Here is a 14,872-nt window from a genome sequence, read left to right on the forward strand (position 1 = left end):
CCTTCTTAAGTTGTTTTCGGGTAAAAAATCTATATCTTTCTAAGACTACATTGGTTTTGTTCCCAAAATGCTTTCCCAATTTTGCCAAGGCGGTTTCATACTTCCTTGATTTAGACGTGGAATCTTCAGATCCGCCTGCGATGTCAGCATTATGAGGTAATGTTCGAAATATTCTTAATGCTTCAGCCCCTATGCAACTTAGCAACGTAGCCTCTTTTAAGTCGTTATTGAATTTAGCTCCGCCGATGGCCCTCATGTACACTTGAAAATTGTCTATCCACTGTTCCCAAGGGCGAACTGGACAACCAGGCTGAGCCAAAAATTTCTCTGGTGCCATGATGTTCTGCATGTTGAGGCTTTAGGCTTGTGGATGGTTTGTATTTGTCAATTGCTGCTGTCAATATATGTATGTTGTGCCACACTTCTCTTTCCTCACATAGCCATTGTCCTCATATTATAAATATTTCTTATGGTTTCGTTATTTACTTTTCTAGTGAGATTTTCACCATGTTGTAATTGTCTGTAACCCTGTAATATAATCCACACATATGTCCTCTTTTCATGTAAATAGCCTTAGTGCTTCTGGTATATGTGTTTTATATTGTGAACTCTGTCTTGATATATGTGTCTGTATAGCTGCTTAGTAGCGTGACTTTATGTATGTATCACTTCCTTCTGATTCACTTTCCGCATAGTATCAGAGCAATCTGTGATCGTACATATTGGGAAAGCCGTTCACTAGCTCCGTTATAATGGATGTAGTTTCCCTAAAATGGCGGCAGGTATAGGACGTTTTCAAGGTCCTTTACTCTATTTTTCTCCCGTACGGCAGGACGTACGCAGGAAGCTGTCCTCATCAATGCAGTTGACGCCGCTTTCAAACAATGCACTACTTATTTTCAACGTCGGTGATCCGTGAACGTTGCTGTATGTATATACTTCGTTCAGCAATAAAACACTGTTACCTTCAGATTGACGGCAGTTGTGTTTGTTTTCCTTGGTCACGGCGTAATTAATGTTGGTTCAGCCGTCTGTTCCGCGGTTTCTTTACTTCATGGGAACTCTCTTAACGGAACGGCTGGCTCCTCGTCACCACTTGTTACGTTTACAATTAGGATATATAAACATATATAAATGAATACGGGATCGGTTGATTTTCCGATACGTTTATTGATAAGAGAGTTCCCCCCGGCCTCGGCACAACGTCTCTCCACCCGAGAACTGAATCCTAATTCCAGGAGACGTTGCACCGAACCCAGGTATGGGTTCTGGAATTAACAATATCATAACAGGAGACCCCTTACGAGGAATAAGAATGTATTCCTTACTCAGATTACAGCTAGTACGACCAGCTCAGCATAGAATACTGAAGGTGTTTCGTTCAAATTATGGCTCACCTGTAAAATAAGTTGTGCATAATATAGGAGCTGGGTCCCACGTTCTACCCTCTCAAATATGTTGTGTACATGTTATTTCTTGGGTGAGGATGGGAAGATGGGAGTGATTGCTAGCTTCCAGGTATTTTGGTGTTGCCGCTGCTATGCCCCGAGGGCATGATACTGCCAAAAGACCACCTACCCCAAGGAAACACCAATGGCTTTGTGTCTCACCATTGTTTTGCAGGGCTAAGCTTTATTTGTAACTGGTATGTTTGATGCTCACGCTGTGGAACACTCGCCAATAAGCTTCAGAGTGACAGCTTATTGACTGCTATGTGGTATTCTGGGATCTCTACTCAACTGGGTGATTTGTTAATGATTGAGCGATTGGAGGGCTGCACGAGAGGCACCCATACACACAATATGCACTCCTAAAAGTAATTTCCGCATTACACATTATTCACTAAAGATACCTATAGAGTATGAATGTGACAACCCCTTACTGCCATTTCGCACAATGTGTGCTGTAGATTTTAACGTGGCCAGTTACAAATGCTTTCCAATGGATCCAGTGACTGGCATTTGGATTTGTATACACCTACTGTCCACTAGTATCTATTGACTTTAATCTTGGCAAGTATAATTACTCATTCTTCCCATTTGGGATGCATAGTTCATTGTCCAGAAACAATTATGCCACGACTGGATGCACTGGAAATATTTTTTGTGGACTAGTGAAATTTTGACCAGGGTCTTTCCACCTCTTCCTTTCCCAAATGACACCATGCTGCACACTATAGCATCTGTATTAATTATGTGAGTTTGCGTGCAATTCATGATAACTATATAGAACTGAGTGTTAAAATATATACTTAATCTTTATATAATACATGGCAGCCTGCAAGACCAATGGAAAAGCCTTCAAATAAGTTCGTATTACATGCTAGTGTGACATTACTACTGACCTGTTTAGTTAAAATTACCAAACAGCTGCCCTGTAATCAGTTCTTATGCATAGATTGTTACGTCACAATGTCTGTTTCTTGAGCCAGCACACTGCAGCATTCCACCTGTAACTGCAACACTTAAAGCCATGACAAGCTTTAACAATTCCTTTCTTGTAAAATCGCTTTCTGTGAAATTGTACAGCCATTAACTGTTTATGGTAGTGTATTTATTGTGTGCACTGCTGAGTTGAACACATGAGAGCAAGAATCTGCATGTTATTGCTTATTTTAAAACATGAAAACGTAATTTAGGTGCAGTTTATTAAACTGCTTAAACTAATTTTCTTAAACACATTACAATACTTACTCCCTCAGAATTAGAACTCGTTAGAATAGAACAGCGAGTGTGTCGCACCAAAACCTAAACCCCCGCCAGGCGTAGCCCCTTCACCCATCTTGATGGGATTGTGAAGGTTAGCAAGTGCCACACTTGGAAAGAATTTTGAATGTTAGCATGTTAAACGTCATATAACCCACTAACCAAAACAAATTCTCAACATTTCTGCAGACTTATCTCAGTCAAAAATCGCATATAACCATCTCTCACGCAACAACCCGCACGCACTTCACAACACTGCAACAACACATAAGCCGCACCAACAGCACACGAGGTCTGACATCGATCCGATACTTGCACCAAAGCTCAGCACCCAGTGTATACCGAGTTGGAGCTGCCAACAGAACACCACTCCTCTCACTATTATATTATATGCATCAACAACTCAAAAATCTCATACAATACATTAAAACAGGGCCAGAATTAGAGGGTGTGACAGTGTATGGACATATAAGGAATAAAACATCCACTACCATATGTAAAAAAAGGATATTGCAATTCACCTCGCAGTTGTGTAACCTTACGCCTTTGGCCCTGTTCCTCTATTTGGTCACTGGACTCCATAGGGAGGGTTGGGGTGCCAGGAAGGGAGCAAGTGGGTTGGTACGAGAGGGGGAAAGGGTCATGAAAGAAGGTGAGTAGCAGGGCCAGGATCCGGAAGTGGGATCGGGATCGCCGCAAATACCAGGGTTTAAAAAAATAGCGCACGAAGCAGAAACACCCAAATGTGCATCCTGCAGCCAAGGGCAGAGTGCGATCCTCCCATCCACACCGAACAAAGAAAATGTTTTTACACATGCTTTAACTGTCCGTTTTGTTTTATGGTCTTCTTTACAGAAGTGTCATCGCAGTGGCGGTACATGGTGCATCCAGGCTGAAAGTGTTCACAGGAACCTCAAGGGACTATGCCGTCAACAAAGTCTATGCAGTCACCAAAGTAAAGTGTTGTCACCAGGGCCCAAACCGGGGAGAGCCACGAGCCATATGGAGAGGGAGTGAAGGGGTGGCGAGATTAGGGGAAGCTGGATTGGGGGGAAGAAGTAGGGGGTGTGTTTGCTGGGAGAAATAAGTTGTGTTGGGAAGGGAAAGTGGAGCAAAGACACTGGACGAGGGCACAAAAGCTGGCGAGGTAGTAAAGGACAGTGGTTGGAAAACGGGGAAACAAGTAAAAGAGTAAGCGGTCGGGAGATCGGAGGAAACTAAGGGATGTGGTAGGCAGTCAGGAGAGCAGGGAGCGCAATGATCAGTAAGAGGTCTCAAGATCCAGGGAAGCAGGTTACATAAGAAGGCAACTGACTTGGGAAAAGGTACAAGGGTGTAAGAGGGAAATCCACCTGGTGGAAAGGATCAATTGATTAAGAGTACATGCCACCTGGGTAGACAGTCATTGGGTTAAGAGGTTAAGCCACCTGGGGAAATTACCAATTACATAAGGGCTCCATGTCAGGGGCAAGAGAGTATGTGGATAAGGGGTCAAGACACCTGTGGAAACAAGGAATTGGATTAAAGTACAAGATGCATGAGGGAAAGGAGTAATTGGGTAAAGATCAAGGCATTTGGGGGAAATTAGTATTGTTTAAGAGGTACAGATCCGGGGGAAATCGTTATTGGATAAGAAGGCAAGACCTGAGGGGGGTGGGGGGTGGCTGAAGGAGTAAGTGGTTAAGGGATCAAGACCCCCACGGAATTAAGTGATCAGGTAAAAGATCAAGACACCTGGAGAAATGATATGATCTATGATATGGCATTTATAACGCGACTATACACGTCTTTAAAAGTGCGAGAGTAACAATGAGCAACTGTAAGAGGCCAAAACACATGGAGAAATGAGTAACTGCACAAAAGGTCAAGACACCTTGGAAAATGGGGCACTGAATAAGAGGCCACGAAACCTGAGGGAATTTATTAACTGCGTAAGAGGACAAGAAACCTGGGGAAATTAGTAACCGCTGAAGAGGTCAAGACACCTGGGAAGTAGATGTTTAAGAGGTATGAAGTATGGCCGCCAATCGCAAGGAGGAGATCATCAAGGGGTGAAGGGTATAGAGATGTAAAGGCGCCAGCTCAGCGTAGAACCCTGATGCTGTGTAGCCGAAACTGAACACCTGTAAGTTACCTCCTGCCTAAAAAAGCAGCTACAGATTTTCTGTCCACAAAGTATTGCCCGCTTGGTAATTGTTAATGGGGACAAATGGGCGGTAGGGGTGGTGGGCAGCAGAAATCAAATGTTTCGACAAGGGCCTGAAGGGGGAGCGAATGCACATGCATTGGGGCTCGGGGGCCAAGTTTGGGCAATGCTGCAGGGCCGCCCAAGGCGAGGTTGGGTAACTGCTGTTATCATTTGGCAGCCCAAGGAGAGGGGCAGCTCCCACCCCCAAGCCTGCTTCTCTCCCCTCATGGACACAGAGACATGCAGTCTCTGACACACAAAAGCAAGGGAAGGGTGAGGTGTGAACAATCACCTCACCCTTCCACGAAGCAACAAGGTTCTAAGCACCAGGAAGGTAACAATCAGGCAGGGCGGAGGGTCAAAGACCTGCCCCCCCTCCTGGGGGCCTAGACAGTCATATACACTGGCCTGGGGGCTCCCGTGGGTCTTATAAATAAGAGCAGAATGCTCTAAGAAAACAATACTTGTTTGTGGACCCTGAACGGGGACCCAAACAAACAGGAGGTTCACTGTGCACTCAGCGTCCTCCAATCTTTGTTTCTTTACTTATCACGTTTGCTGTGCACTCAGCATTGTGTACTTCTTTATTTCTGGTGTTTGACGTACTCGCGGTGTCACTTCCTCTGCTTTGAAAATTGTACTGTTCAAATTAATCCCTTTCGGCTTCCCCGCTTCACCGTAGCGTGGAAAAACAATCAACGTGTGAGGCCCAGCTGTGCTCTTCCAGGGAGTCGTGAAGCTGAAGCAGGAGCGGTCGGAGTAAAGCGCGAAGGAAGGAACCCGGCGCTGCAGCGACATTGCAACATTATTTCAAGTAAATCAGATGCGGCGCCAGGCAGAAGCAGTGGTGCCCGCTGCTCATTAACAGCGTGGCTGAATGAAATAGACTAAGCCTCCGCCGCAAAACAAATAGGCCTGCTCTTACGCAGCTGACCCAACTAGACAGGAGGGGGCTCATAGGCCGCAGGAGGGAACTCCATTATTTTCGCTTCCATTTGGAAGCAAGGCAACACATAGCAACATGGTCTGCGATAACGTGGCTGATTTTTTAAATGCCTAGAAACAACATTTGTTGCCATCAGGTTATACAGCGCAGTGGTGAAGTGCCCCGCTTACAAACCTGACGACTGCGGTTCGAGCCCTGTGGTCGACTTCAATGCATAATTTCACAGACGACATTCAATATTTCTCATTTTGATTTACATATTTATAACAAATTATAAGATTAACAGGAACACGGGAGGCGGCCGGAGTAGAAACAGCAAGCCATCATTTTTTGGGTGCAGGAACACGTGAAAATGTTAACCCTGTAAGGGTTGTGTGGGTAAAGGTGCAGAAAGCATAAAGCAGCTGCAAACCCCACATGTCATGCAGCCAGCCAAGTGGCACAGCAAGTAGAGCGCTCGCCTCGACATCCGGGCAGAGCCTGCTGATGCAGGTTCGAATCCCGGCAGGCCAAACTCAGCCTTTCAGCCTTCCGAGTTCAATAAATAAGCTCCACACACCGTGGGTAATAATTATCCACAAATCAATGAATGTTCAGAGTCCATTTGATACTTGTTAAGGGGTTTGTTCATTATACTAAAACAGTATAGCAGAAAAGAGCATGAAGTTGGAAGATACAGGCACAACAACAGCCAGTTACCCAAAGTAAACAGCAAGCATAGACAAACATTTTTGTGCATATATACATTTTATTGCACGAACAAGTAAGCCAAATGGTGAATTATTAGTCACGTGTTCACAAAGACAGGCAATCGCACAAAGTTCAAAAAGGAATAAAGTATTTGCAATTCTTTTACTCAAACAGGCAAAGAATAATGGCTCCCAAACAAAAACCACAAGAACCCGCAACCCCACCACAGAAGCCCAAATCATGCCACTTGTTGGTAGCAATTGAGGCAGCCGAACATTATGGCTGGGCACGGGTCAGGGAAAACATATACGGCCTACCAAAAGAAGGGGTAGACTTGCCACCAGGCCAGGAGGACGACCCACCACGAACAAAGAAAAGAAAGTCAACAGAGAGCATGGGAAAAGGTAACAAAAACTAAAAACTGTCACAATTATGGTCAAACATGAGTGAAATGCAACAATTATTGCTTGAAATCAGGGGTAAACAGCCACCTCCCCCAGGAGGGACTGGTTTCCCAAGCCCCACCATACCACTTGAACCCGACATCATTATAGACCCCCCCACCACCCATAGCAATATCAACAACACCTATGTCACCACCCCCAACAGCACCCTTGCCCCTCACAACAACAGCACCAACAGCAGCCACCACAAGTCCACTTGCACCAACAGTGGCAACACCAGATCCGACAGGTGCACTGAAAGCATGGGCAAACCCCAGTGCAAACACACCAGGGCGGACAGGGGGAAACAGCAACAACCCATCAGACATGGTTATGATCAGCAGCGCCCAACCAGACCTAAAGCTGAAATCCTTCCAAACACAAATCCTGAACAGATACAAAAGATGCCTGGCATGGAACATTGACATTACAATCAAAGAAGCCATTTGGGCGAAGGAGTTCATCAAAATCTTTTCACTTATAGAAGCCCAACGCAAAGGGAGAGATGCTTTTAGGGGTCCCAAAAAGATAGAGGAAAAAGCCATAGCTAGGAACGCCCAGGTAGAACAAAACTGGAACAATTGGTTACAATCTTTCACCATCCTGGCAACTATCGACGAGGAAAAATTCCCAGAGGATGGTAAAAAACTATGGGCATACATGGACAAAATCAGAGAAGTAAAAATAGCACAAAGGGGAAAAACCTGGCTAGCATATGATATTAGATTCAGGCGTGTCAGAGAGGCCAGCCATAGAATGGGACGAGGTACAAAACTATTTATACATGCTCAACGCTGAGCCTCCCGCGGAGGAAGAGGCCACCCAAGCAATACCCAAAAACAACAGAAATTCACAGGGCCCCAGAAATTCTGAAAATGAAAAATACACGAAGGGACAGCATCCCTTTCGGAAGAACCAGCCATGGGCGGCTAAGTCTAATGCCCACAAGCAGAACAAAAACCACTCCGCCAAAGCCAATATCCCATGCAGGAACTTTGGAAAAACCCAGTGCAACTGGGGGAAGGAATGCTGGTACAAACACACGTGCACCAACTGCAACGGTGACCATGCAGCAAGCAATTGCACCAGACTCCCAGCCAAAAATACAAAAGCCTAGCAGCAACCCCCCCCCAACCAACCCCACTTTTGGAACCAGGTAGAACCCCCATCAACCCTAACAACTTTAGAGATGCGTTGAGGAACTACCCAGACAAAGAAACCAGCAGGGCTATCCTGCAAGGTTTCACCAAGGGTTTCATCATTCCTTTCAAGGGGACAGGGACACAAAAAATCCCCAAAAACCTGAAATCAGCCATGGACAACCCAGAAATGGTAGAAACCAAAATTAAGAAGGAACTACTACTGGGCAGGATTGCAGGCCCCTGGGATCCATGCCCTTCACGGTGTACATAGTCTCCCCACTGGGTCTGGTCCCCAAAAAAAGAACCCGGAAAAATGAGGCTAATCCACCACCTGTCCTACCCAAAAGGCCAATCACTGAACGATGGCATCCCGCACACAGAATCTGCGGTATCCTACACACACTTCCAAGAAGCAGTGAGACTCATACAGGAGTGTGGTACGAACGCCCTTATGGACAAATTAGACATTGAATCTGCTTTCAGATTGCTGCTTGTCCACCCAGACTCTCAGCAATGGCTAGGGTTTACTTTCAAAAACAAATTCTATATAGACAGATGCCTCCCCATGGGACGCGTAGTATCCTGCGCCCTATTTGAGCAGTTCAGCTCTTTTTTCCAATGGGCATTCCAAAAACAGAGACCAGGCGCCAAAATAGTACACTACCTTGATGACTTCATGGTAATTGGACCAGCAAATTCTGAAGAATGCAGTAGAGCACTGGCCAAGTTAGAAAGACACAGTGGGGCATCCCCCTTGCAACAGAGAAGACGACCAAACCAGCCACCAACATAACCTTTCTGGGTATTGAAATAGATTCTGCACGGGGCTAATGCAGAATGCCAAAAACCAAGATAGCAGAGCTATTGGAAAAAATACAAGGCCTAACAACAAAAGACAAGGCCACAGTAAAAGAAATCCAGTCACTGGTGGGAAGTCTCAACTTTGCTGCCAGAATCATTCCCCGGGGGAAGATATTCTCCAGATGTCTAGAACTAAAAATCAAATCATACACCAAACCCCATTTACACATCCGGCTAGGCAAAGAGGTAAAACAAGATCTGGGATCTGGAAGATTGGGGGAATTTCCTCAGAAACTTCAACGGGACCTCACTTTGGCGCACGCCATTGAATAAATGGGCAAAAAGGGTCCTCTTCACTGATGCAGCCGGGAGCAGGGGGTTTGGAGCCATACTTGACCCAAATCATGGCAAACGGCAAGGTGGACAAAGAACATCACCCTCCTAAAAATATTTCCCATTTGGCTAACCATACACATCTGGGGCAGGCAGCTAGCTAACACTGAACTCTTGGTCTGGTGTGACAACATGGCTGTGGTAGGCTCCATAAACAGAAGATCTACCAAATGCCATTTAGTGCTGAAAGTCCTACGAGCCATTACAGCAGTCACACTGCAGGAAAACATTGTAATCAAAGCAAAGCACATCGCTGGAGCAGACAATAATATTGCAGATGCTTTATCTCGCTTTCAGTGGCCAAGATTCCGGGAGCTAGCACCACACGCCCAAAAAAAGATGACGGCAATACCAGCAGAATGCTGTTCAATAATGGGAAATTAAGAAAAATGGCATCAACGCCAGCGCTAGTGAGCCCAGGCCAGGATGCCCAACAAGAACCAGGCACCTCAAAAACGGGTGCCAACATCACGCTATCCACAGAGAACATGAACCCTGGCACGGGGTTCCCAACAGAGATGGCAGAAAAGGCGCTGGCAAGCACTACCACAGCTCAGTACAGTACATGCCTACAAACAGTATTCAAAGACACAGGTTTAGACCACGTAGAACTAATAACGATTAAAGACATAGAAATATTTTTTAAATGAGCGCATAATCAGGGTTTCAAGAGAGACTGGCCAAAAAGACACCTGGTAGTAATTTCATATTTTTCAAAAATACGGGGAGACTCAGACCCACCCAGAACGTTCTGATCTCCTACGCCATGAAAGGCTGGGGCAGAACAGGGGGACCCCAGGTAGACAACCGCCGCCCCCTAGATTTCAACAAACTAGTAAAAATAGCAGAGCAACTGGAGGCCATATGCTGGCACCCCTATGAGACCATGCTATTTAAAACAGCATTTTTTCTAACGTACTTTGGGGCCTTCCGGGTAGGGGAACTCATCGCCTAGAGCACCAAAGCCAACAATGGGTTAGGCATCATGGAGGCCAGGGTCAGACAAGACAACGTCAGCATAGACATCCAACAGTCCAAAACGGGGGCCAAAAGAACCATCAACATTTGCTGCATTGATGATGCAGCAAACTGCCCGGTGTGCATCACCAACCTCTACTGCGCTCAAAGGCCAAGAGTGGAGGGGGGGTTCTTAATTCACAAGGATGCCTCGGCACTAAGTCGCTACCAATTCAAAGTGGTGCTGATGAAAGCAATCAGCAAAGCAGGATGGGATCCTAAAGAGTTTGGCACCCATTCCTTTAGAATCGGGGCCGCCACCTCAGCATGGCAAGGAGGCCTGGCACCAGAACAACTAAAAAACATAGGGGGATGGAAGTCAGTTTGCTACAAAAGATACATCAGACCACAGCTAATATAGCCCCCCCTTCTTTCTTTTTATCTCTACCCCTCCAGAAACAACAGACAGGTAGAGGACACCACTCCGATCAGCATGGATAGTCGGTCACTCATTTGTCTTCAGGACAGGCTGATGGGCAGAAGAAACCAAAGAGGGACCACCCTTTAGGAACATCATAGCTTCCTGGTGGGGATACAGAGGTCTTCTCTGGGCCGACATCCACGACACACCAGCAGAGCTGGTCGCATACAGAGACCCGCCAGAATTCCTGATAGTACACCTAGGGGGCAACGACCTGGTGACTGCAGGAAGGAGAAAACTACTTGAAGAAATTTGCTCCTCCTTAGCTGGCATTTCGCACAACTGAAGGGACACAGAAATGTACTTCTCGGCCATCCTGCCCAGAAAGAAATGGCAGGGGGCCAATTGTTACAAATCAGTAGACATTTCTAGAAGGAAACTGAACAGGGGGCTGGAGACATTCTGTATAGCAAGAGGCCTGGGTTTCATAAAACACCCGGCCATCACCTTGGGTGACCCAGATCTTTTTCTTAAAGGCGTCACCCACCTATCAAACCAGGGCATGGAACATTTCTTTTGTGAAATCACAGCTACCCTAGCCTCCAGGGGTTGCCAGTAGAGACACTTTCGGGGGAACATGGTCAGCCGGCAACCTGCCCGTGTGTGGTGGCACGGGCCAGAGGGGGTAACCTCAGGACGTGGTGCCCAAAAGTATGATATTATTATGACATGTGATTATTGTTATTCCATAACCATATCTGCACATTAAAATCCTACGGCCTTTTATTGCCAACACTTGACAAACTTGTGCTCTAAATTATTACTGGTGAGGGTAAGGGTTCGGCCCATACAATTTGCATGCATATGGGTTCAGCAGTTATGGGCAATGCCGCAGGTCCGGCCAAGGCGAGGCAGGGTAACTGCTGTTACCATTTGGCAGGCCAGGGAGAGGGGCAGCCCCCACCCCCAAGACTGCTCCTCTCCCCCCACGGACAGAGAGACACGCAGTCTCCAACACACAAAAGCAAGGGAAGGGTGAGATGTGAACAATCACCTCACTCTTCCACGAAGCAACAAGGTGCTAAGCACCAGGAAGGTAACAATCAGGCAGGGTGCAGGGTCAAAGACCTGCCCCCCATCTGGGGGCCTAGACAGTCGGATACGCCGGCCTGGGGGCTGGACTACAGCTCCCCCACTATGCACATCAAAGACCCAGGGAACACCTGGGTCTTATAAATAAGAGCAGCACGCTCTAAGAAAACACTACGGGCCTCATTACGACCCAGGCGTTAAGGGTTAACGCCGTCGTTAACCCTTAACGCCTATTCTGATTTTAACGGCTGCTTTTAGCAGCCGTTAAAATCCATGGTGCTAACCTGCCATGATGCTAATTACGCCACCGTAATTTACGGTGGCGTAATTAGCGCCTTCCCCACTCCCATTATGCCCTATGGGGCAAAAATGGGAATGGGGAAGGGAAAATGGGAAATGGGGATTTACCGCCCCACTCACCTTGGAATGGGGCGGTAAATCCGCCATCCACCATGGTGTAAACGTAGTTTACACCATGGTGGTAAAGTTGGGCAATTAGCGCCTGGGTTGTAATGACCTCCTACTTGTTTGTGGACCCTGAACAGGGACCCAAACAAACAGAAGGTTCACTGTGCACTCAGCGTCCTCCAATCTTTGTTTCTTTACCACAAAACCCACCCACCCTACAAAAGAAGGGAGAAGAACAAAGAAAAAACGAAGAAGGACACTGTACGGTGACCACTACAAGTCGTGGGACAATAAGGCGGCACGGGCCAGAGGGGGTAACCTCAGTACCCGGTGCCCAAAAGTATGATATTATTATAATATGTGATTATTGTTATTCCATAACCATATCTGCACAATAAAATCCTACGGCCTTTGATTGCCAACACTTGATAAACTTGTGCTCCAACTTATTACTGGTGAGGGTAAGGGTTCGACCCATACAAATTGCATGCATATGGGTTCAGCAGTTATGGACTGTTGCAGCTATGACGTACTGCATTTATTGGAAAGGGACGTCTGAAAAATCGAAACACATTTGAAACAATAGCAGGGCGGTAAAGCCGGTTTAAGTGTATCTGTAAAAGTCATTGCATTTACTATACACATATGCATTTGATGAACATTTCCGAACTTGCGGATACTCTTCCCTGCAGATTGCTCTCTCCGATTCTCATTACACGCTTTGATTACAATGCAATGCAGCTTGTGTCCAACCTTGTGCTCTTCAATTCACTCAGTATTAACTAGGGAAACCGAAAGGGCATTGTAAATAGCCCGTGAAATCTGAGGCGGGCGCCTACTCAACAATTCCAGGGTATCTGCCTCAGTATTATGGGGGAAACAGGCTGCGCCCATCAAGCATGGTCAGGTGGTCTTTCCTCACACATGCCAAGGCGTGCATTCAGAAAGATCGATAGACAGGGCCTACACGTCCACCGACATGAAATCAGTGCACGGGTGCGGTTGGGCGGGCACTTGCTGACCGAGTACCGACCAAAAAGCGCCAGGAAACTGGCCGCCCAGCCAATGCTGGACTGTGCCCAGCCAAGAACTGCCTGTACATCCACAAAGCGCTGCGTGGTCACTGTCACTGCCCAAGTATCCAGAGACAGACAGACGTCGTCCATCAAACACCTGCAGACAAAAACAGATAGTGGCAATACTGCCATGAAATATACCGAGCACAGCCAGCGACAGACAATACCCTCCGACCGCTGCTAAGGAATTTCCCTACACGAATAAAGAGGCAGGCATTGTCTTGCAAACACTGGCAGGGATTCACCCTAACCTAGATACATACTGATTGTGCCCAGCACATTCTGCCGGAGAATCTCCCAAACGCCATTCTAAGATTGACATTTCCCACCAAACAATGCCAGCTATCTCCAACAGCACATGAACATCTCTACCATAACCAACAGAGACAGACAGTGACCACCAGCCGGTGCCAGGGTACCTCTGTATGTAGGGCCAATGACAGACAAGCAGTACCATCTAAACATGGATATGGCACCCACCTCCGCCAGCATACCCTGGGGAATCCATGCAGTGTTCATAAAAACACTGACGTTTCTTAACCCCTGACGATCCGCGTTTTGCAACAGTTTGCAGTGCTCCTTGTTTTTCATTCCACGCGCTCTGCAGCACCAGGTATGGATGCCACCGTTACGTACGTGCCTTTCCCTTTACCTGGACCTGATGATGCAGCCATGTCCCCACGACGGCCCCTACCTCCTCCTGCACAGCCGTCTTTCCAGTTCACTTTTCCCGACTCACGACGCTCATTTCGGAGCAGATTTCAGAGCACACGGGCTTCAAATCTCTCTCCTCCTGCGGATTTACTTCCTTTGGCTGCCTCTGGTGGCTACGAGGGATGGGAGAGGGGATGTCTCTTGTCAGCCTGAACAAGCGTGAATGAGCAGGCGGAAAACCGTATGGCACACAGACGAGCGGCAGTGCACAGTACGAGAGACACACACAACCACTGCACGGCACAGTGCGAGACACACACACCCCTGTAGCACGAAGTGTCAGATAAACACACCGTCTACGGGACCCTTGCGGGGCACAGTGGTAGACAAAGGCAGGGTTGATCCTACACACATTTCTATACGTTTCGCGCACATATACACACAGTGCAACACACCAAGATTCCTGTCCCTCACAGGCATAACATGGAGGGCACACCTTGAGAACAGAGACAAAACATACTGCATGATGTAAGGGGGAGAGCGGGTAGCTGCAGGCTACACTGCGAGACACGTCGTTAAATAAATACCATGCAAAAAAGGAGGCGCGTCGTGGGACACCGCCCTGTTGCATACGTTTTGAGGCACACTGACATACAAACATTCACAACCGACTTGCACGCCACCTGCGGGGAAGGGTGGTTTGACGCACAGGGGCACAGCGGCACATGCCCTGCGGGCTACGCTTTAAATACAACTTGGGGGAACATATGCTGAAGGGCACTGCGCCCCAGGGCGAGAAACACGTACACACACTGCTGGGCTACTGACAGAAAAATAACATGCAGCAGGAAACGCACTCATTCATGCAGGTTCATATGAAACACACACTATCTTAGAGCATGGTGGTCTGGGTGAAGAAAAAAAAACTCCAGAGCTCCGGTTTCTTTGATTTGCTT

The 14,872-nt window shown here is 47.0% G+C and overlaps 1 protein-coding gene across 4 annotated transcripts in view; it reads right to left on the reverse strand.

Annotated features, from left to right (window-relative positions):
* The window catches only part of PITPNM3 (PITPNM family member 3), a 6,156,742-nt gene extending 6,142,347 nt beyond the window's left edge, over positions 1-14,395 (reverse strand). For 2 of the 4 annotated variants that reach the window (XM_069615036.1, XM_069615037.1), the window contains exon 1: positions 13,915-14,395. In XM_069615036.1, coding sequence (XP_069471137.1) covers positions 13,915-13,936 — 22 coding nt within the window. In that variant the 5' untranslated portion in view covers positions 13,937-14,395. The other 2 variants (XM_069615040.1, XM_069615041.1) reach the window with 2 other exon arrangements.
* Between the last annotated feature and the right edge of the window lie 477 nt (positions 14,396-14,872).

This window comes from Ambystoma mexicanum, chromosome 9 (genome assembly GCF_040938575.1).
Source record: "Ambystoma mexicanum isolate Mex_15411 chromosome 9, UKY_AmexF1_1, whole genome shotgun sequence".
Classification (NCBI taxonomy): Eukaryota; Metazoa; Chordata; class Amphibia; order Caudata; family Ambystomatidae; genus Ambystoma; species Ambystoma mexicanum.